We start from the raw sequence: 23356 nt of genomic DNA, 5'->3' as shown, positions 1-23356 counted from the left end.
TATTCCCTATCTAGGCTCTGCTCATGGGAGGAGGGAGAAGGGAAGACATTTGGGATATGGAGTTAAGAAGACTTAAAGAATCTCTTCGATCTAAATGTGTTTTGTTTCATGTGAAACTGAATATTGTTGCTGCTCTCTGGTTAGGGATTTTTTTGTTAATTGACAAGTTTGCTTGTAGAGGCTAAGTCCATCTAAACTTTATTTCAGTTTTTAATGGGACTATATAAATGATGTGTGGTCATTGTAGTTTGTTTTTGACAACATAAACAACCCCTTTTCCCTACCCACATGCGTATTTTCTTGTCAGTGAAGCTGGGCACCGCTCAGTTCACCCTCCTGCTTTGAGTAGCAGATTGATGAATTTTTGCATGTTAACCACTAAATTTGGTAAGATAGGAATACAGAGAAATTAATTACAAGAAGGCAGCATATGTCTTTTTCTTTTCTTTTTTAACTGCTCAGTCAGTTTGAAAATGAAGTGTAAGAATCTTTTTTGAAAACTGGTACCCCACTTCTGGGAAACCTATGGGTAAATTTTACAAAATCACGTTAATTGTTTTTGATGTAAAATAGTTCAGATTTAGTTCTGTTCTGGAATCTGGTTGTTGGATGTCTGATTGGTTTACTTGACTTGTTTATGCATTGATTCTCATCCAAGCAGTTAGTAATGTAATTTAGGTAAGTGAGCTAGAACTGTATTTACAAATTTTACAGTTTGTCAATGAGGAATAATATTTGCAGTGATAAAAAGGTTAAAGTGTTTAAAAGCTTACTTTTCCCAAGCACCATTGCTACCATTTTTGTATCGTTTACACCAAAGTGATACAGTTTAATGTGGAAAGAAATATTTTCTTTTTTTCTCTGCCTTTTAGAAACTATGTTTAAATAATGATGTGTTTGAAGCAGAATCTGACAGTGACTGGCAAAGTGAAACAAAAGATGATGTTTCACCAAAGAAGAAAAAGAAAAAGTCAAAAGATGGAGAGGATAGAAGTCCAGATGATCTGAAGAAGAAAAAGTCTAAGTCTGCAAAACTCAAAGAAAAACCCAGAACAGAATGTGAAAATTCCTCAGATACTTTGATTTCAGATTCAAAACCAAAAAAAAGGACTTCAGAAACCAAGGAGGATTCAAAGGACCCAAAGAAGCAAAGGAAAGAAGATACTAAAGAAATCAAGAAAAAGAAGGGAGAAGTTAAAGATTTAAAAATAAAATCTAAAGAAGATCCTAAAGAAAATAAAAAATCACGGAAGGAGAAGCATGGAGATGTTCAGTTTGACTCAGAATCAAGTATTCTAGATGATGTATTTTCTCAAGGAATTGATAATGAAAATTCAGACTTAAATTCTGAAAATAAAGACGAGAAGCAAAAGGTAGTAAGTGGAGAAGAGAGATTGGAACAAGAAATTGCTGAAAAAGATTCCATTGCTGATAGGCATCTTGATGGATCAGCAAGCAATGAAGATGATGGTATTGATGTTAAGGTTAAAAGAAAGAAGAAAAAAATTCAGAAAGCTGAAGATTGTAAAGAGGAAGCTAGAAAAGTGGAAACTCAAGATATCTATTTAGAAAAGAAAAGCATGCACAAAAAGCAAAAAGGTCAAGAAAAAGTAAAAATGGTACCAGGAGAGTTGGAGAAAGTGTCACCTGCTCCTTCACCAGTGCAGAAGGGTTTGAAATTGAGCGCTGATGAAAGAGGGCGCAAGTCCACTGATTCAGCTGGGGAGGTAAGCAATGTTTAAGGCATTGGGGTGGGGGCTGGGGATTAAATCAAACATCTTTGAGGTACAGATATCTCAAAAGGCTACTGTTCATGATGGCAAGTAGAAAAATACAAATTGGAAAGTTAATGAGCTGGATGAAGCTAAAGAAAGGCCCACTGCACAATGTATAGGAGAGACTGAAAAATTTCTGGATCCTGAACACTATGAAGGAGGGAACACTTTAGGAGAGAAGGGTGTCTTTAAACGTGAAAGTATGAATTTCTCCTGTTTGTTATGTGTACTTACTTAGAATGAAATTTACTGTTCCTCCAAAGCATGCTGTCATTTTTAGCTTTGTTCCCCCCACCTTCAACAGTTGCCTCAGTTTGACTTTTTTCTACTTGTGTAGTAAGACATTCAGTCTTGAACAACTATCCATCCAACACTGCACAATGAAGTGCGCCTTTGAGCTAAAACACACAGTTGATCTCTCTCAAAAGCCAGCCATTCCATTATACCTTACGTGCGTTAGCACCTACCTGAGAATTGGAATGCTGAAATCGCTTCTAAACCCAAGTCTCCCAGATAATTGTGCAGCTGGCTTGTCTTGTTAGAATTCCTGGGGTGCTTACAGAAAATGCTTAGTTTTATGACATGGTTTCATATTAATTACAAATGTTGTACCTGTTCTAAGAAATGAGCTAAGCAAATACTGGAATATTTATTTTTCCTTATTTAATACAGTAGTGTTTTAAGAAAAGCAGGATGGTAAAGGTAAAAGAAAAAAAATTAATGGAAAAAAACCCCCAATATTCCTGGAATGTTTCTGAGAATATAATTTTTCAGCTGTTTCAGACTGTTGTAGTACAGTTTGCAGTTGATAAAACTTCGGCTGCTGAGACAAAGCCCTTTCTGATTTGTGACAGGATTGCAGCCAAAACACCTTGATACTTACTGGATTATACCCCCACTTCTTCTGAGGCCATAATTCTGTGGTGGCAAGTTTCTTCTGTAGGTTCAGCTGTGGTCCTCTGCTTAAGATTGTTGTATGTATGGAGTAGGCCACCTTAAACATAAGGAAGTTGATTTTGGGGTAGACAGTAAGTGGCATAATCTCAGAGTAGAGCTACACAGAGTAGTGTTTTTGCAGGACCTTAGTGGTGAAAGCTCTTGTAAAGGTTAAGCAATTACTATGAGGCATAGCCAGTTTCAAAAAGTTACTTAGTTAACTGAAATGGTATGGCCCTTTATTACTCAAGTATTTTCTTGTAGTTGAGCCTATAGCATTCATAAGAGAGACATCAGAGAAGATAACCAGATAAATCTTTGGAGTTCTGTTTTATTTACCAGTAGTATAAAAATTCTGTCACTCCAGACATGAAGAAATCAACAGCAAATGAAGGTTGGTTTGCTTATGTCTCTTCAGCCAGCACTCTCAGAAAGTTGTCTGTATGCCTTTCTCATGGTCGTGCTCTGTGGAATGCTCCAAAGTACTAAGGAAGCAAGGAAGGCATTCTGTTTTTTGCTTTTTTTAGTCTAGGAGGCTTAAACAATGTTTTCTGTACCTGGTTAGTTATTCTCCAGAGTAGCTGTGAAGTGTTATATGGGTGGGTTTGGTGGAGAGTTCTGGAGGTTTTTTGGCTTCACTAAATTATTGGGTCAAGCGGAGTATTCTTTTCAAATAAAATCATTGTGTATGTTTCAGCTAACTATCTTTCCTTATGTAGCTCTGATTACAGAACACTGTCATGTCAATTTATAATTCAGTATTCTCTGTTTGGAATCAGCTTGCATGACAAACCATTCTTTCTATTCGAGTTACCTCCAAAAATAAATGTGCAGTGTATGTTGTGCATCTGATCAGTATTGGAAATCTGGAATAGAGTTCAGGATTACTGATTTTAACAGCCCCTCTGTGTAGCAAATATCTGGTAATCCATTTAGTACGTTACGGGTCTCCTCCTAAATACTGGGCATCTGCCAGGATTAACAGCGCTCTGTGCTACTAGTTAATCATGCCAGTGATCAAAAACTGAGGTTTTGAGGGTGGGGAGGGAGGGAATGAGAAAGACCATTAAATGTCTCAGCTCTGCTAACACATTATGATACACCAAATTCACCTATTTTAATTGAAGGTTTTCCTACGTCAAAGAAATGGTAGCATTTAGTGATAAATTCAGTCTGTAGTTCTTGTGGGAACTTCTTTTGGGGCAGTTTTTCAGAAAGCCAATGCTATTCCATGTACCAGGTTGGTGTCAGGGGCTGATACAAAGCCATGCCAAAGAGCCTTGTCCCTTCTACTCTGCAGTTTGGAGTTTGCTGGCTGAATGGAGAGAGAGGATTACAGGAGGAGAAAGGCAACCTTTGGTGGAGGCAGTTGAATTCTATTTTGGTGAATTTGATTATATATCTACATCTACCATAAATTTCTTCTGTAATATTGGATATTGCTAAGCTCAGTCTTCTGTGTGGGTACGGTGGGTTTGGGTAGATTTTTCCTGAGTGTCTGTTTTTCACAAATGACTTCTGCCATAACGTTCTGTATGTGTAAATTGGAACATTCTGTATACAAATGTCAAGTTTTCTCAGTTAAGGTTCAAGTCAGTGCTCTCATAACTGTTTTGAATATGGTGCTACAAAGGTGTTAAATACTTCGAAATAACTACATTCTATTCAGGTTCAGTATTTGGAACAAATTAAAAGTTCTTAATTTTGAATTTCCTTCAAAATGCTGGTTTTGGCATATCTGCACCTTATGCCATAAGACACCTTGCATGGCTGGGATGCAGTAAAAATCTGAATTGAAGTTGTTTTAATTTGGAAATAACACCTCTTCTCTTATGGAAGAAGCCTTCACAGACTTCACTCCTAGCTCACCTGTTTAATTCTTTTCTTAGGAATGTCCACAAGTCTGTTATATGCAGGTTTCAGTAGTATTAATTTTAAATACATTTTATCATTGGAGTGGCGAAAGGAGTTTATTTTCCATTTTTTGTCTACCACTTTAATTTGATCTTTGTTCTCAGTATCAGGAGAAAGAAGTAAAGAAAACTGAAACAAAAGAAAAATCTCAGAAAAAAGAGTCTGAAAAAGAAGAAAAGAGCAGAAAAGAACAAAAAGGCCTAAAAAGTAAGTGCTACCTGCTTAAAAGAGAGAAGGGAAAGACCCTTCAGGACATGATCCTCTTATTTCTACAAGAGCGGATATTGTATAGTTTTGTAACACATACCAGAAACAGGAGTTTCTGCTTTTATTTTAGGAAGCAAAAGTCTGCTGTTTAATGGCTTTGTTAATACATGCTTCATGAGAATGTTGTGTGTACTTTCAATGTATGAAGCATGGAAGTGTATAGAAATCGCTGACATTTTTGTAGACAAGTCAAGATTTTGCCCGTTTTTCATTTAATATTGTCAGCTATGCTTCTGTGGCATGTAACAGTAATCCTTTTTTAGAGGAATTTATCCAACTATTGGCTTATTTCCAGAAGTGTTCTGATGATACTATGAATACACGCTTTCTATGTTGAGAAAAACTAGTAGAGGTTCCCATCAGACAAACTTCTTGTCTCTTGCTTTAGCCACAATGATGAATTATACTATACAACCCTTAAAATATCACCAGAACTGGATGATTTGATACATGAAGAAATATGTCTAGGTTGTATTTCTGTTCTTAATAGTATAGTGGAGTATTAATGTTACCACTCTTGATCTCAGTAAAATTCTGGATTATTTTATTCAGGATAATTTCCTTTACTACTCTGATGAGGATGAACAGAGGAAAACTAGGTTAACTCCACGTTTGATAATCATGAATCAAACAGGAGGATCTATGATGCTTCAAATAGCTGTTGATAGAGAAACGTCTTTCACTGAAAGTAGCATAGATGCTTACAATGCTTAAGAAAAGTAGTAACAAACAGAATGATTAATTATTGTTCCCTATACAGCACGTGTCCTTCGTCTGTCTATCAGATACAGATACTGAGCCATATTTTCAAAGTAGCGATTTACGCATAATTCTAAACTACATTTCTTAAAAAGATGGTACTGTGTTGAAAGCAGTCAGAACTCAGACTTGCCAGGGTAGCTGGAGGTGAACTAGCTCTCCCTGATTTTTGCCTTAGGTTGTTAAGCTTGCTCCTATGCTTCAGCAATGATTAACTTACGGAAAGAGAACAGACCTTTTCTAAGTGGACTCTGGTCACTCACTTAAACTTTGTTATGTAATAGTCTTTAGTGGCTCAAGTAGTCACTCTTGGTAACTGTCTTAATATTCTAGGCTTTAAGGACATCAAAAGTGCATTTGACTTGTTTAATGTAGCTTCAGAAGAGAAAAGTGAATATTCTGAGAATAACTGCAAAAAAGAAGAATCTTCGCTAGAATATAAATTCATAGAAGAATTAAAATCAAAAGACAGCAAAGTGTACAAGGAAAGGAGGAACATAAGAGATGAAACAGACACATGGACTTACATTGCTGCAGAAGGTGATCGAGAAGTAGTGGATGTGTGTCAAATGGAGACCTCTGGTGAGCAGTAGAAACAAATGCAGGGGAAAGTTGAGCATTGAGCACTGGCAGTTAATATTTTCTCCATTCCTGCTTGCATCTTCTAGTGCTCCAATTCTTGTCTCCACAGGAGGCTAAAATTATGTTTTCTTCTGAAACTCACTGATAACTTTTCAGTGTGTTTCCAGTGTGTTTCTGCTATTACGGTAATGGAGTGTTCACGATCTTTTATCACTTCAGCCTAATTTATTACAACAAATAAACAGTTTGTTTCAAGTAAAAGCATTTTATGTCTGTTTGTAACGTAGCCTTCATTGTTTGGAACCATTCCACGCTGACTTCGAGAGTCTATTTGGATGAAAAGTAGTAGTATGTTAAGCTGCTGATCATTGAAGCAATGGCAAGCAATGAATGAATGGTTTGGAAATTTGTAAGTTACTCATTACTTATTTTACGTTTTTTCTTCCATAAAATCAAATACATGGTAGATGGCAAGCAACAAGTCTTGAGTTTGGGTATGGACATGCAGTTAGAATGGCTGACCCTAGAAGACTTTCAGAAGCACCTTGATGGAGAAGATGAGAATCATGTGTCAACAGAACCGATATCAAGTAGTGAGTAGTTGCTGGGAAGAAGGGACGTTTCTTAGCTGGCATTTCAAAGTGAAATATCCTATAACTGCATTGAATTTATTTTCTAGCTCTCCTGAGGGATGCTGTTAAAAGTGGAGATTATATGACAGTAAAGATGGCACTTTCTTCAAACGAGGAATATAATCTGGATCAAGAGGTGATTTTTCTGCAATAGAAGTATTGGAGGGGGGCAGGAGGGAAGAGTACAGATTTGGATTGTTTGAAAAGTTTTCCCCTCTTGCTAGTAGCAGATTTCTGTCTCACCTTGGGAAAAAAGCACAAGATGAGAAAAGGGAGTACAGAATTTGAGGCTTCAATATTTGTTATCCATTTCTTCCAAAGAAAAAATGAAGTTTGATAGATGCATCCCAGTTGCTGGATTTGCAGCAGATTTGCCCACTGGATTTAACTAAATATTAAATTTAGAACTTTACGTGGTATAAGGAATGATGATACCCATCAGGTTAAGTGCCTAAACTATGTAAAACATCTATACATTAAAAAAAAAAACCTGAATGTTCTGTCTGACAGACTAGGACCACTTCACTCCATGAATAGTTAGTTTTCTGCCAGTTGTTCATCAGCTGTGTTCTTACTGGTTTTTCCCTCAAGGATCTGTTGTCCTGTTGAATTGTACTACAGTTCCATTTTTGAGGATTAAAATCTCCGATATCAGTATTTTCACTGGTGATCTTGTGTAGTTGTATTATGTAACATTTTGAGAACTACACGTTATGCTAAGACTTCTGTAGTGTAGTAGAAAAGATGCCAAATGAACTACTGAGACAAGCGTGTGTTCTTTGAATTGTAGTGTCTGGTGGAAAATGCAAGAATGAGTGAGGTGACTGGCCACTCACAGAAGTCTCTTCATACTTATACTCTGATAAAATCCAAAAGCAGTGGTGTAGTAGCAGCTGAGTTGAGCCATTGTGTTTTTCTTCCAGTGGCAGCTGATTTCTTTTTCCACTGTCTTGCTGTCTTCCCCACCCTCAAATACCTTGCTGCCTTTCTTCCTGGCTCATTCTGGTTTTCCTCCTTGTTCTGGTCCTTGGAATGTTACGGGTTTTGCAGATTATGGAGCTCAGAGTGTGAGGCCTGTGGACAAGAGAAGTGGGAGGTGATAGTTTGTTGGTATCTGGCAGCTATGTGTGTTTGAATTCTTCTGCCATGGAGGGGCATCTTTGTGAAACCTGTTGACACACTTGCAATTTTTGTCTTGCAGCTTTGCTTTATCTTAAAGTTTTTTTGGCTTTTGTGTTTTTTTGTTTTTTTTCTCTTTTTTTAATGGCAATGATTCTTGTTGCAGGATTCAAGTGGAATGACCCTAGTAATGCTTGCTGCTGCTGGTGGGCACGATGACCTTCTCCGAGTCCTAATCAGGAAAGGAGCTAAAGTTAATGGTAGACAGAAAAATGGAACAACTGCATTGATACAGGCAGCTGAAAAGGTTGGCTTGGTTATTGTCATATTTGTGATTCTTGTCTCTTTTACTTATGTTTGAAAGTGTTACACAACTTTTTTCCCTTGCATGATGCCCAAAAAGTAGTTAGCAGGATATAGCGGGGTGACATTAACTGCATAATTTCAGCTGTGGTTACTGTAATGTAAATAAATTCTGATCACAAACCCTATCCTGTGTAGAGAAAATCATAGGGCTACCTAGAGGGAAAGTGGATGCAAAGGATATCTCTGAATTTGTCAGTCATGGAGGCTGAAGTTCTTGTGTTAGAACTGCTTGTTAGAATCTCTGTCAACAGAGGATCCAAACTTGAGAGACTTTGAGAGCAAATCTCTGATTAAGCAGGGTTTACTGTTTGAGAGTTGGGAGGTGGAGATGGTGGCGAGCTCTTCTCAAACTAAGGTCAACTAGACTGGTAAGTTTAGAGAGGTTTCATGGGTGCACTCTTTTGTTCAAGTGGGTTCATGTGTTTTCCCACGTACAGTAGATACAAGGCAAAAGGGAGCTTGATTCCAGTTTGGTGATTAATGCGAACATATTATTTTCTTCCTGTGGTGTTCAGTATTGCAAGATTTAAAAAAAAAAGTAAGAACTGTAAATAATCATGGCTATCTACTTGCCTGAGTCTGTATTGCTTTTTATTAGCCATGGGAGAGAACAATGTTAATTGTGTCATGCCTCATGCTTTGGAATTTACTGATGGTTTTTAAGTAAATGTCACTTTATATTCTGAAACAAAACCAGAATATTTTCTACTCACTTGTCTTTTGTTTTTTTTTCAGAATTTCCTAACAACAGTAGCTATTCTTCTGGAAGCTGGGGCATATGTGAACATGCAGCAGAGCAGTGGTGAAACTGCTTTAATGAAGGTAAATTCAATGTTTGTCCTAACATGGTTTAATAGTAAATACTTTTGGCAAACTAATAAAACATAAAAGCATATTTGTAGAGTTGATTTAGGGAACATGTACTATATTTGAAATACAAATACTACTCTTAGTTATTCTAGGCAATGTTTTAATCCATTTTTTTAATTTACTGTTCTATCTGAACAATAAATGTAGATGCCATAAGCATACAGTGCTAAATGTGGCTCATCATACTCTTCCATTGTTTGGCTCAAAGAAGTGCAGATGTGGTCTTAAAACTGAGATAATCTGGTTGTCAGCAGGAAGAGAAAAATTCCAGAAAGGAAAGTATTTCACTGGAATGTTGCTGTGATTGACTTTTGTCATTTCATCACAGGCCAGAAATAAAATAACTGGTTTCCAGTCTCCTTCCCACTGCTGTTCTGCACCTTCACTCCCTCCCATCACAAAGGAAATTTTTTTTTTTTTTGGTTGTAAGGGGAAAGTTCTAAGATCCTTAAAAACCAGTCTGTGCTCCTCTTAATATTTTTTTTGTTGTTTATATCAAATAATTTCACCAAAGTTCCCCTTCCTGGTAAAGTTGCTGTATTTATATGTAAGCTTTTTAAGGCAATTTGTTTGCAGAAGGGATTATAAAAGCTTTTCTGTCCAAGACAATGTAGTGTTGTTTCTCTTCTATCCTATGCAAGGCTTAACAAGTTTGGGGAATTCACGTTTTCTGTAAAGAAAATGGTAATGCACTTGTGGTTTCCTCAGCCACTTCATTCCAAAATCTTGGCACTTAATTCCTTAAGTCTTGGCACTTAATTCCTTTTTCTGAGGTGGTGTGTGATTTTTTGTGGGGTTTTTGTTGGGGGGGGGGCAGGTGGGTTTGTTTATTTATGGAAAATTATGGATTGAAAGTACAGATGAAAGTTCAGAGCTGAGACAAAATTCTGAAGTTAACTTCTGAAAGGCCTCATGAAGATAGAAATTTATATCTCTTGTGCCTTTCCATAATTTGTCTGAGTGAAGTGTTTGAAAACAAGCAGCCGAGAGCATGTGTTTGCATTCTTCAAAGTAAAGCTTTCTTTAGACTTCCCTGTACTTTTACTAAGTCTTCGGTTGACGTGCACTGAAATTCTTGCTGTAAGTAACATTGAACAGTGTTGGACACTTAGGCAGTTCATAACATAGCTAAATAACAATTAGGGCAAATATTGTTAATTTACTGCACAGCTGAAGTACCATTTGAACTGAAATTCCTAGAAACAGACACTTGGAAGTGTTACTTTAGTCATTCTGAATACTTCTGCAGAAACCCATTTATTCAGGTAAACAATTGCAAGAAAGTTTACAGTTACTGAACTCCAGCAGGTTAGATGTTTTCACAGAACTTTTGGGGTTGTTTTTTTGTTTTTTTTTTTTTTTATTATTTTTTTCCCCTAATTAAGTCAATTTGGTAACCCTCAGCGTTGCTGCTTCTGTGGGATCAGGTGTGTAGTGTTGCCTGGGTAAAGATAAAATATTTATGGAGCATGATCCTGAGTTTCGAGTTGTGTTAGCATTCGCAGAGCAAATACCTAAACTTGTTTTCTGAATTGTAACTAATTTTGGATTTTAATTCATTTCTGCAGTTCTGCTTATTCCAATGTTATGCTCTGTTCTAACGGGGGGGTTGTGATTGTTGTCCATCCTTCCATCTTCTCACTTTCTGCACAGGCTTGTAAAAGAGGGAATTCTGATATAGTGCGGCTTATGATTGAAAGCGGAGCGGACTGTAACATTTTGTCAAAGCATCAGAACAGCGCGCTGCATTTTGCTAAACAATGTAATAATGTACTGGTGTACGAACAGCTCAAGAGTCATTTGGAAACGTGAGTAAACTGTACTTTGAAGTTTGTTCTGGTAAAGTTTGCAATACTGGGCACGTCATAATTTTGGTTTAAGTCAAGGGGAATAGGGGGAAATTTCAGGAAAGAAAACAGATCTGGTTTGGGCAAAAAGCTAACTAATAAATCATGTGAAATGAAAATGATGTGAGCTAACAGAATTAGCAGACACTTGCTTAAACACTGAGTAAAAACACTGGAAAGGAGGAAAAGGGAATTACTAGAAGTGAAAGATTCCTTAAACTAGAAATACAGTAGTTGGGAAAACTAAGAAGTGTATAAGCACTGGACAGTTGAACGTAAACTTGTTAGGGCGTGCCAAATAAAATACCTTGCTAAAAAGCATTAAAAAAAATAGAAACAAACAAAAGAACATCAAACAAAAACACCGTGAAAACTCAGTGCAGATAGTTAGGGTGTTGTTGGACCCTTAAACGTCAGCTGCGAGTTGAGAGTGCCAGGGGTAAAGCTTTCATGCCAGTAAATGATAGAAATAAAAATCTTCATCACGCAACAGAATGACTGAGGAGCAGTGCAGTGTATGTGGTATGTGAAGTGTTCATGTCATATGGTCATGTAAAATATACTGAGCTGGTGAATATGGATGCTAAATGGAGACAAAACAAAGAGAATGAGCAAGCTCTTTAAATACTGCTTTGGAAGAATACTGATAGTTAACATATCAGGGCAGAAAATCATAACTAACAACCTCTAAACTCAGAGAAAAGACTCAAGGAGGGTCTCAGAGCTTCTGCAGCAGGTGAGATTTTGCCATGAATGCATAGTTAGTGCTGGAAGAACACTGTCTCAGTGCAAGATCCTTTTATTGGTTTATGATGACTTTATCCTAATGATTTATCTATATAATACAAGACAATCTATCAAGTAGTTTGTAATCAAAGCTCATTCTCTTCTATTTTAGCGTTTAGAAAGCCCCGGTTGTTTTCTGTCTCTGATCTCTTATGTTTCCTATCAGCTAACATCCTAAGTCTGTCTTGACAGAAACTGCCTTGTAACAATCACTGATATGTACTGTAGTATTACCAATATTCTTATTCTGTTTTAAAGAGTTATTCGTGCACTTCCCTTAGAACATTATTAAATGCTAAATTTAAGCATGCTAAGTCTAAAAAGTAAGATCTGTAAGCAAACGCTCCCATATGATCGTTGCAGCGGTGGTCACAATGGAGGTTAGGGAGCCCTTCTGTAAGGCAGAGAAATTTGTGAACATTTGCAAAGTGAAATGTCAGGTAAAAAATGTTTTAGTGCAAACCAGTAAAATACAAATAAATACATTCCCAGGGCAAGGTTGTATTTGCCTATGTATTTGCCTGAGTTCTAAAGGAGCTTAGTTATGAAATTACAAAATCACAGCAACACAGAGTGGTTGAGGTTGGAAGGGACCTCTGGAGGTCATCTTGTCCAACCCCGCTGCTGAAGCAGGGCCACCTAGAGCTGGTTGCCCAGGACCCTGTCCAGACAGTTTTTGAATATCTCTGAGGATGGAGACTTCCTAACCTCTCTGGGCAACGTGTGCCAGTGCTCTGTCACCCTCACAGTAAAAATGTGTTTCCTTATGTTCAGAGGGAACCTCCTGTGTTTCAGTTTGTGCCCATAGTCCCTTGTCCAGGCCCTGGGCACCACTGAAAAGAGCCTGGCTCTGGCCTCTTTGCACTCTCACTTCAGGTGTTCATTGATATATATACATTGGTAAGATCCCCCTGAGCCTCCTCTTCTCCAGGCTGAAGAGTTCCAGCTCTCTCAGCCTTTTCTCGTAGGAAAGATGCTCCAGTCCCTTCATCATCTTCATGGCCCTTCATTGCTCTCTCTCCAGTATGTCTGTATCTCTCCAGTAGTGGAACTGGACGTAGTACTCCAGGTCCACTCCCTTGAATACTTTGCCTAATGCAGCTCAGGATAGATACCATTGGCTGCCTTTGCAGCAAGGGCACATTGGTGGCTCGTGTTCAGTCTGGTGTCCACCAGGTGCTTTTCTGCCAAGCTGCTTTCCAGCTGGGTGACTCCGAGCATGTCCTTGTGCCTGGGGTTGTTCCTCCCCAGATGCAGGACTTTGCACTTCTCTTTGTTGAACTTCATGAGGTTCCTGTTGGCCCATTTCTCCAGCCTGTCCAGGTCCCTCTGGATAGCAGCGCAACCCTCTGGTGTATCAGTCACTCCTCCCAGTTTTGTCTTACCTGCAAACTTGCAGAGGGTACCCATCATCCAGACTATTAATGAAGATGTTAAACAGGACTGGACCCAGTATTGACCCTGGGGGTACACCACTAGTGACTGGCTTCCAGCTAGACTTTGTGCTACTGATTTTTGCTGAACTGATGTGTTCTGATCCAGTTTCATACTGGGAGGAAAGTATTGTGATGCCAGTATTTTTAATGCACTGTAAAGCTTGTCTGAGGTATTGTAGCTCACTTGTTAAAGTGAGCAGGGCAGTTGAAGTGGATAAATGGAGTATGCTGATTCTTCCCCAAGGAAGGAAATCATGACTTGTGAGTTAAGGTTTTGAGGGCAACAGCAAGCGTGCAGATAAGTGATCTGGTACCTGCTGTTCAGTGTATTGAAACTTTGTCACTCATTCACTGTTCGATGCCTTTTCCAGTTTGTTTCCTATTTAAAATCTGCCACCTTCAGTTTTGGCTAATCTGAATAACGAGTTTTGGAAGATCTTGAACATGTAATTTTGCCAGTGAAATGGCAGTTGAAATTTAATATTGATAAATGCAAAGTGATGTCCAGGAGGTATCACTGTAGTAATGTGAATTATACAGGGAATAACACAGCTCTTGCCAATTGAAGAAGCTTCTAGGCTCATTACCTGAAAATATCAGTTCAGTGCTTCTTGTCAGTCAAAAACGAAGATAATATAGTAGTAGTGAAGCTGAAAATAAAATGTAAATTTGTGGTGTCCGAATGCCTTAAATCGCACCTGCCATTCCAGTTACATTGTTTCAAAAACAGGTGAAGCAAAAAGGAAAAGCAAAGATTATCAGGAGTAGCTTCTGTGAGGGTAGACTGAGGGATGTGATACATGTCACCTTGGGACAGATTAAAAGGTCAAAATGTAAAACAGAAAACAACAACAAAAAATAACCCAAAGCCATGAGGCAGGTTCTACAGGCCATCCTGTTAAATGATTTAGTGATAGGTTTGAAGTGGATGAATATTTTTGCACAGAAAAACTGAATTACCGATCTCATTGTTGCAGAATGCTGTGGTCACAAATATGTGGGATTTTAGAAGGGATTAAGTAGATCTAAGGAGAGGTGCAATTTGGCTGCAGTCTCTCTAGTTTTGGATGCCTCTAAATCAGGAAACTAGGACAGTGTACCAAAAAAGACAACTGTTTAATTTCCCATATTTAATACAGCTTTGTCTAGCATCTGGAAACTAGGCTAGATGGGCTTCCGGGCTTGCTTTGGTATGGCAATTCTTGTGGTTTCTTTCCGATCAAACACTTAAGTTTTAGATTCTGCAGATGGTAATCTCGGCTAGCATGGAGGGGAAGTGTGCTCTGAATAATAGCTCAAAAAGCCATAAAGCTGAGAGAGTCAGGACCTTTGCCTTGCAAAAGCGTTTAAAACCCATTTGTGTCAAAACAGCTTTCTGAAGAGGATTACTTAGTAACCTGCTTGTAGAAGTGCCAAATACTGTTGGTTAATGTGGTCTCTCTTTTGAAGGCTAGGCTGCTCGCTTAAATTAACACCCCCCAACCCAAAAATCAAACAAACAACCCCAATTTGGCTCTTTTAATGGTAGTGTTGCTACTTTTTCACTGCATTTTAGTAGAATTAATTGGGAACTACATTTTTCTAGTAGTATTGCCAGTAAAATTATACAGTGACTGATTTATTTTTACGTTGCACTTGCTGTCAGCTGATAAATCAGCCACGCTGGGGAAGTGGTTGTCTGTTTCTGTTTACCCACTAGGTACATATTGACATTTCGGGGACATCTCTCTACATAAAGACCCTTAAAAATATGTGGCTAGTTGGAATTTTTTTTAATCTGCTGCAGTGGATTTGTCTCAGCATTTTATTTTTGTGGACTTGATAGATGAATTTCACAAACAGATCACTTATAAAATGTTTTATTAACAAAGTATTGGGACTTGGGGTTCACCTATGCATAAATGCTAGTGATGAAGGCATTCACTCCTGAAAATCGGGAATCCAGAAGGGTAATCTGGAATCCTTTTTTACGTCAGCTCTCATTAAGTCTGTCTGGTAAAGTAATTTTACTATGTGAAGTACAGGCCTCGCTTGTTTGGTCTTTTAGGCTCTCAAGAGTAGCAGAAGATACCATCAGGGATTATTTTGAAGCTCGTCTTGCTTTGCTGGAGCCAGTCTTTCCAATTGCGTGTCATCGTCTCTGTGAAGGGCCAGACTTTTCTACGGATTTTAACTATAAACCCCCACAAAATGTGCCAGAAGGTAGGGGGGTTGTTGTTGTGGCGGGTTTTTTGTTTGGTTTGTAAAAAAAAAAAAAAAAGTAGAACAGTGTGTTAAGAAACTGCCTTGTAAGTATGTCTTAGAGGATCTGCGATGCAAAATTATTTTTGTATGACATTATATTGCAGTACATTACATTAAGGATGCTCTGATTATGGAGTATGGGAAGAGGAGCAGTGTTTTGATGCATTGTGGGTGGGGTTTGTGTATATCTTTTTATTTTTTAAGAGTTTTTCTTAATGCCACATACACAGTTTCTTTCTTCTGTTCATGGGTTACGTTAGCTTTGTGAGGGTCACATTAGCTAAGTGACAGGTATTATAAGAAAGGAGTGGTTTACCTTAGAATTAATAATTTTGAAAAATCTTAATCTAAGAGCATACTTCAAAAATCTCGTAGTGGATCATCTTGTTTTGTAGACAGTACCTAACGCACCGGAGTCTTGGAGTATAGTCACAGCACTATCATGATATAAATGCAGTCTAGAAATACTATTAAAAAGAAGCCAGCATCAATCAACTCTGTTTTGCCCACAAACCCTTTGAAAAAGCTGGGAATCAAATTCCCAAGATACTCGGGAATGTTTCTTCATTCTTTCAGGAATCCAGATGCTAATCTCTGATGCTTGGCTTAGCTGAGTCATTTTTATTCACCTTTTGAGTACATGAGGGGAATATCTACTGTTACTGATTTTTCTCAAAATAATACATTAATGTGACTGAAATACTACTTAAACTAAGATTGAAGGTGGTTGTGTCTGCCCGGTTTTCTGGTTGTTAAGAGTTGTAATGTTCAGTTCTTGATTATAGGTATCCTTTATAGAATTAAGAAACCTTATATAAGATTATGTATTAAAATGAGGCATTTGTGGGTATTGAAGACTGTTGCTTATTGAATTTCAGTGCAGTTCATAAAGATCTATAATTGGCTGGGCTCGGATGTCCTTACCAAGAGAATAGACAACCCAAACCACGCTAAATTCATAACTCTCTTTAGGTAAACCTAAAACCACAGAGGTGAAGCGTACCAAGGACTGCTGTATCCATTTTGCTGTCCTTTCTAATAGCCACATAAAATTATTTCTGCTGCCAAAAGACCTTAACTTAGTAACCAAGTCAGTTGTGATCTGTGCTGAGATCCACTGGCTTGGGAGATTGGATTTCTGCATGTTGCTTTGATGCTCCATTGGTGTTTAATATATACTATATAATATTTTTATATGTATTTGTACCTGTCTTCAAATGTTCAGTGTATGCAGTTGTTCTAAATAATGGACCTCATTTCAAATTCATGTGACTGACTTGCCTTCCCTTTCAGGATCTGGAATTCTTCTCTTTGTTTTCCATGCAAATTTCTTTGGTAAAGAAGTCATTGCTCGGCTCTGTGGACCATGCAGTGTACAAGCTGTGGTTTTAAACGACAAATTCCAGCTCCCTGTATTTTTGGTAAATCTTTTCATAAACTGATTGACAATGAAACTGCTTTATAAAGTCTGAAACGGCTTTATGGAGCAGCCTGGGAAATCTTAGTATCTTAATTTGGATTTTGAGTATTGTCATGAAGCATTTTTTTATCATGATAGGTTTCTTTTAAAATGAATCTTAATTTTTCTTTGTATATGGAGAGAAGTGCAAACCTTGCATATACTAGGCTTCATAAAAATTTATGCCTTAAAAGGCAGGGACGTAGTGCAGGACAACCTGCTTCTAGGTGGCCCTGCTGGAGCACCAGATGGTGCCTGGTTGGACCAGATGACCTCCAGAGTTCCCTTCCAACCTGCTGTGATTCTGTGACTTCAGAACTGAGGGTTTGAGCGGGCAGGTGAGAATTCGGAATTTAAAGCTGTTTCACTTCTCAAATTCACCTAGCCTCTCAAATTTTTGACCTAAGTTCTTAAATATAACTACTTTGCCTTGTTTTAACAACCTGCCTCATACTTCTAATGATTAATCTCTATTTTTGATTTTTTTTTTGTCGTCTTGTTTTCTCTGTTTTGGTTGCACCAAAGGTTCTTTGCAGTATACAAAACTTTCTTTCAAAAAATGCATAGTTAAAATGTCGTGTTCTATTAGTCCACTTGCATAGCGCTTTCAGCCATATCCTGCCATTAACTTTGTCCATTTTCTTTTTCCTTTTAGGATAGTCACTTTATTTATTCCTTCAGCCCTACTGCAGGCCTTAACAAGCTTTTTATACGGTTGGCAGAAGCTCCTACTGCCAAGGTACAAAATGCTCTCAAAATCAAGTGTGTATGTATGTTAATTTGTTGTACAATAACTCTTCCATAGTCTAAATACTTCTAGTTGTATGTTGCAAATGTAAAACTAAGGACTTTCCACCGTCTCCTCATCCCAGTTCGCATCAGTTACAGTTCCATACTGTGACATTGCCAGAACTCAGGAACATTGCCAAGGGTGTTAGTTCTGTCATAATTAAATGTTTTTATGCTGCAGTCAGAATAATTCATGCACCAGGATAAAGTATGTTACAGCTAAACATTTTTGCCATCTATATGGTGAATTTAATGACTAACAGATAAATGGAGTGTCAGTTATTTTTTGCATACAGATGTTTTTGCTTGTTTGTTTAGGAGAACTTGGAAGTATTTACTAGGATATGCTGTCTGCTTTTAAATAGTCTGTGTAGTCCGTTGTATTTTCCAGGTGGTTTGGGCAGTAGTCCCACTACATGTTGCAAGATGAATAACAGATCCTGTTCTGGTAGCGTTTATTTTATCCTTGGAAGACACACCAGTAAATTTTCTAGATCTTGAGATCTAAAACTTACACTCTTAAATGTTTTATTGTGCACTTCTTTAAAAAACAAAAAAAAAAAAGAAACAGAAAAATTGAACTCGTATTCAGATGGAAGTATGTATGTATCTCTAGTTCAGATTTGGGGCTAACTTGTTAAACGCCACCTAACGCAATACTATTCTACTTCAGTCCTTTTACAAGCCATTCATCTTTCAGTATGGCTACTATAAACTGATTTTATTAAGCACAGATTGTAAATTCCTTTTTTCTCCTTTCTCAGCCACTAGCAATTGTATGCCTTTTCTCATGCTGTTCTTACACATTTGAAGAAGTGTTTAACACAGTAGTTACATGTGAACAATCTTTACGTGAAACCTTTGTTTGCTTTTACAGGTAAAGCTGCTAATAGGCGCATACCGAGTGCAGTTGCAGTGACCTCACAGCTGCGAGCATGTTGAGTGGACTGACACCTTTTTGGATATGCTTCTGATTTCCTCTGTTTAGAAACTGACAAAGCAGTTTGGAACTTTTTGGCACCACAGTCTTAAGACTAAGTTCCCATCTCACTGTCACATGGCAGTCACATAGGAAAGTGTGTGTTGGAGAGCAGTTGAATACACTGCGCTCGTGGGACAGGGTTGTCAGCTTTTTTTACTTTGTACAGATGTAGATGTAAGTATTTGTGCCAATACATATAATTCTGTTTTTCTTTAACTTGTGGAGTCCAGACTGCATATTTCAGCTTTTCCACAATGTGGAATGGTGCATATAAGAACTATTTAAGGTAACTACGTGAAATGTCTTTTTTAATAGAAAGATCTTTTCCATTTGTAAACTAAAATTTTTTACTTGCCCTAACTGTAACGTTTCTATGTAAAATGCAGAACTGTCGTATTCTTGGAGCCGTGGGCAGGAATCACACTTTGAAGTCACTGCATTAGATTTAACTTTGAATTGCTGAGGGCTGTGTTCTGGTTTGAAACTTTTCCTGCTACTGTCTCCTGATGAGAAAGCAGTTATGCTTAGAGTGATTCCCTTCGAACAAACACAGTTAGGTGTGCAGGTATGAACAAAGACATCTGAGTAGGTGCAATTCATAGAGGATCGCAGTCAGATTCCTGGTTACATCAGTGTTTTAAAACTACTTTGTATTCGAGAAGCAACTGATAGTTTTACAGACATCTTAACTTCTGAGATCTTAGTCAAGTGACATAAGGGAAAACAAATACAAGCTGAAAATAGCAAACCAGAAAATGTGCAGCCAATGCTTTTTGTAGACAAGAAGAACATAGAGGATTTCAGATGTTCTCAACCTGACAGATGAGAACATGTATTGTCCTTTAATTCAGAAATTCCATTCCTCAGTGCAAAGAGCTGCTATCTTTTTATTTATTTAAATGACCCATTTATCAGATGACAGCAGTTCTGTAATGGTCCTGTGCTATGAAATACAAATGTAATACTTCTGCATGAAGTATAGAATATTCTTTGTAAATTAACCAACACCTTGAAAAGTTTAAAAAAAAAAACACACAAAAAACCCCAAACAAACAAAAAAAAAACCGCAACACACAACGGTGGGTGGGAGGTGGAAATCCAGATTGTGCCTTTGCTGTTCTGGTTGCCACATGTAGTTTACATGCCACTATGTGCCTATATTGTTAGCAAAACTATTGTGGATAAATTCTTAATGTATTTGAGTGTTCACCATCAAAATGGTGCAGATGTATTAAGTTCAATTAACCAGGTTTTAATTTTTAGTTCTTGAAAGTTTAAAACTTTCATATTTAAGAGATGCCAAATGAGTAAGTAACAAAGCACACCATTTCAATTTTGTGGAATGTCACATTAAGCTGTATAAAACTAGAACAGCAACATGACATACAAATACTCATTTCTGTTTTGATTTAGAATAGTTGCCTCTCTTTTTGCAAACAGTATTCATGAGATGTTAACAAGCCTCTGAAATATGTCAGCTACCTCATTTTGCCAAGTGTGAACACCTGAAATGCATGAACAGCACTGGCTGAGAATCAGGTATGTCACTACCAGCACTTGGGACTTTGTGTAGCTGTATCTCCTTTTAGTCACTGCATAACCCTGGAAGATGGGTAAGGAAAGGGGATATTCGTGTGTCATTATGTTGGAGTGACAGCTTTCATGTACGTGGCTACCCCTTCCTCTGTTACTCCTGCATTGTACGTGTAGCAGTATAGTGCATGTGCGATAAGCACGTTTGAGCTGTTCAAGGTGGGGACAAAAGGTTTTTGAACAAATGTCCATATAATATAGATGCTATTTAGAAACTGTTGTACAGTCTAACCTAAAAATGTCTAGTAATGCTCCAAGAGTTGACAGAGCAAGTAGTTTATCAAAAGCTATTGTTTTGGGGGGGTTTTGTTAGGGGTTTTGTGATTGGTTTTTTGTTTTTTTTTTGTTTTTTTCTTTCCCTTGAGGCATTTGGGAGAGAAGGAGGAGTTTTACAGGACATGAGAATAAAATTTGGGTTCATGATGCTTTTATTGAGGGATTTTGCAGCCATCTTTCTCTTTTAGTTGACGATATAAATTCAGAATCCTTACTGAAGATGCATAAAAGACATACGAAAAGATGTTTGAAGCTGGTTTTTGTCTGATTTTATTATATGTTTTTTATCCAGTTGCTAAGAAAAAGGTTTTGGTAGATGAAAGAAAAAGAGAAAGTAGCTACAATTAAAAGCAATTCTTTAGGCACTGTGGAGAAATACCTTCGAAGTACTTGCTCAGTTTCTTCTCGCTGCTGTCTGTCAGCAAGGCTAAGCAGCTACAGGTACTATAAGCTGCAATGGCAATAAATTGTTCTGAAGGCTTCTTTCACTGCTACACCATCAGTACTTGTGTTCCTGGCTTCTTTCACTGGTACTGACAGTTGGTGGGTGGTGCAGCTGACTTTATCACAGGTCCTCTGTGCTTTCTGCACCTGTTTTTCAAAAATGAGATGTTTTTTCATCAGTCTGGATGGAAGACAGACTTTTCAATATACGGAAGAGACAGATCGCACAGAATGCAGCTGCCATCTTCACCAGCTAGGATCACTCAAAGTGCCCAAGAGCCGTCCTAAAGTGTTCTGCCTGTCTGTCTGTCATCACCATTTACCTTCCCATACAGTGCTGGAAAACAGCCAGCATAAAATCTTTTTCCTTTAGGTCAGTCTTTCAGAGCAGTGCCAGTCTGGTAGCAGGGTCTGTAGTTTTGCTGGAGTCTCCCTCTGCAGCATGGAGCTGTAACAGAGTCTTACCTCTTACGAATGCAAGAGAACTATAAAGGCCACATTTTTCTAAGCTACTGGTGCAGCATGGGCATGCACTGCAAGCCCGTCACTGAATCCTGACACCTGAAAATTCCTCAGCTTTTCTGTGTCTCACATAAATGGGGAAAATACTTTTCAGATTCTGAACCTGTCTTAAAATGTTTGAGTGAAAGGCAAAGACACAGGTTAGGAAAAAAGTACTAAAAGGAGACAAAAGACAGCACGGAATACAAATTTCAGGAAGACTGAGGCATCAGTAAAAATTAAGGTTAAAAAAGGGTCTCTCCAAAAAATAAAATCTCCAACACCTCAAGTGTAGCAACCAGGAAGAATAGACCACGCAGAAGATCGCTCTTTTTAATTTTGAGTCAACTGTTTCCCCACAACAAAGTCTCAACTGTTGCGCAGGATAGCAACAACTGAATTTTTTTCAAGAATTTCTGTAATACTTCCTATGTGATTTGAATTGTAAGGATCTCCTCTAGTTAGTTGTTGTTGGCACAGACTCATTTATAGTAGACGGGTCAGACCTCAACATTGCCTAGCTCCTCTCATGTGCATGCCACTCTTAAAAGGAAGGCGGGCACAGCTGGCATTCAAGACAACCAAAACCATGTGTATGGGAACTGAAGACATTGTCACCATACCCAGGGAGACCACTGCCTGCTCCAAAACTGGAGGACAGCATTACAGCACATGCTGACATCCCGTATCAGAAACCCTCACTTTGACACGAAGTCTTGTTCTCTGGAGCTGTTACTTGTACAGACTTTGAATGGCCAAGTGGAGAGAATATGAATTAGGGGAAGAAAAGCCCAGTTAGGCCTGTTGCAGCAGTGGCACATCTTACACTGAATACAAGCATCCCTGTTATGGGGAAGGGTAACAGCCAAACCCCAGCCTGCAAAGGCTGTGCTTACGTGCATATTTATTATTTTTTAAAAAAAGGCATTACCAAGCTGGGTGTGACATCCTGTCTGGAAAAGTTTGCATGGGAGATGTCCAAGCATTTGAAATTTCCCTTGCTTTCCCAGATCTGTCAGCTCTACTGTCTTAATATTCACCAGTTCATATTTCTGTAAACAGTAGGATGAAGATCCCTAAACCGCAAGTGGGTGCCCTGCGTTCACCCTTCCTGAAACAGAAGGGTTACCAGGAATTCCCAGTGGTTTCACAGTGTGGGGAGACCAACTAAGTACAGCAAGACAGTACTGACTTGCACTGTTTTCATTAGTGGTATGATGCAACACTGACATACGCTGAAAATTATGCAAGACTTCCTCATTACTCTGCACTGCTAAGATGAGCCTGGCTCATCTTCTCTACCCCCTTCCATTACACAGCTGAAGTAAAGATTGCCTACCCCCCAACCTCCTGTTTTCCAGACTGAACAAAGCCCGCTGCCTATCCCCATGGCTCCTACACGCTAACCTCCCAATCATCTTGGTGGCCTTCACTGGACTTCTTCCCATATATATCTTGTCTTCAGGAGCCCAGAACTGGGCACAGGACTCTAGCTGCTGAACAGAGCAGAGGGATTGCTTTTCTTGCCCCTGCTCAGCTGTGCTCTTCTGGAGCCCAGGATGGGCTTGGACACCTTCATCTTCACTTGTCCCTCAGGACTCCCAGACCAGCTCCTGCAAAGCTGCTTCGCAACCTTGCGCAGCAGCGCAGGCTGCACAACTGCACCAGGCTAACTTGGTACCCACTGTAGGACTTCACATTTGCCTTGTTTGAACTCGGTGAGGTTCCTTGATTCATGCTCACTGCCTTGTTGATTTCAATAAATAGAAAATAAACATC

At 38.4% G+C, this 23356-nt stretch overlaps 2 protein-coding genes across 16 annotated transcripts in view; one reads left to right on the top strand and one right to left on the bottom strand.

Annotated features, from left to right (window-relative positions):
- The window catches only part of MPHOSPH8 (M-phase phosphoprotein 8), a 27063-nt gene extending 5214 nt beyond the window's left edge, over positions 1 to 21849 (top strand). Inside the window, exons 3-14 of one of the 7 annotated variants that reach the window (XM_075139981.1) lie at positions 873 to 1727; positions 4730 to 4832; positions 5985 to 6233; positions 6701 to 6826; positions 6913 to 7001; positions 8151 to 8291; positions 9086 to 9172; positions 10874 to 11028; positions 15337 to 15491; positions 16827 to 16954; positions 17648 to 17731; positions 18659 to 21849. In XM_075139981.1, the coding sequence (XP_074996082.1) occupies positions 873 to 1727; positions 4730 to 4832; positions 5985 to 6233; positions 6701 to 6826; positions 6913 to 7001; positions 8151 to 8291; positions 9086 to 9172; positions 10874 to 11028; positions 15337 to 15491; positions 16827 to 16954; positions 17648 to 17731; positions 18659 to 18700 (2214 nt within the window). In that variant the 3' untranslated portion in view covers positions 18701 to 21849. Of the gene's footprint in view, positions 1 to 872; positions 1728 to 4729; positions 4833 to 5984; positions 6234 to 6700; positions 6827 to 6912; positions 7002 to 8150; positions 8292 to 9085; positions 9173 to 9548; positions 9808 to 10873; positions 11029 to 15160; positions 15239 to 15313; positions 15492 to 16826; positions 16955 to 17647; positions 17732 to 18658 lie in introns of those variants that run through there. The other 6 variants (XM_075139977.1, XM_075139978.1, XM_075139979.1 and 3 more) reach the window with 6 other exon arrangements.
- The window catches only part of PSPC1 (paraspeckle component 1), a 70968-nt gene continuing 68272 nt past the window's right edge, over positions 20661 to 23356 (bottom strand). For 4 of the 9 annotated variants that reach the window (XR_012672013.1, XR_012672011.1, XM_075139988.1 and 1 more), the window contains one exon: positions 20661 to 21223. The gene's annotated coding sequence lies outside the window, so the exon portion shown is untranslated. The other 5 variants (XM_075139985.1, XM_075139993.1, XR_012672010.1 and 2 more) reach the window with 4 other exon arrangements.

The sequence above is a fragment of the Calonectris borealis genome, chromosome 1 (assembly GCF_964195595.1).
Source record: "Calonectris borealis chromosome 1, bCalBor7.hap1.2, whole genome shotgun sequence".
Lineage (NCBI taxonomy): Eukaryota > Metazoa > Chordata > Aves > Procellariiformes > Procellariidae > Calonectris > Calonectris borealis.
Note: the sequence above shows the minus strand (reverse complement) of the source record. Positions and strands in the feature narration are given on the sequence as shown.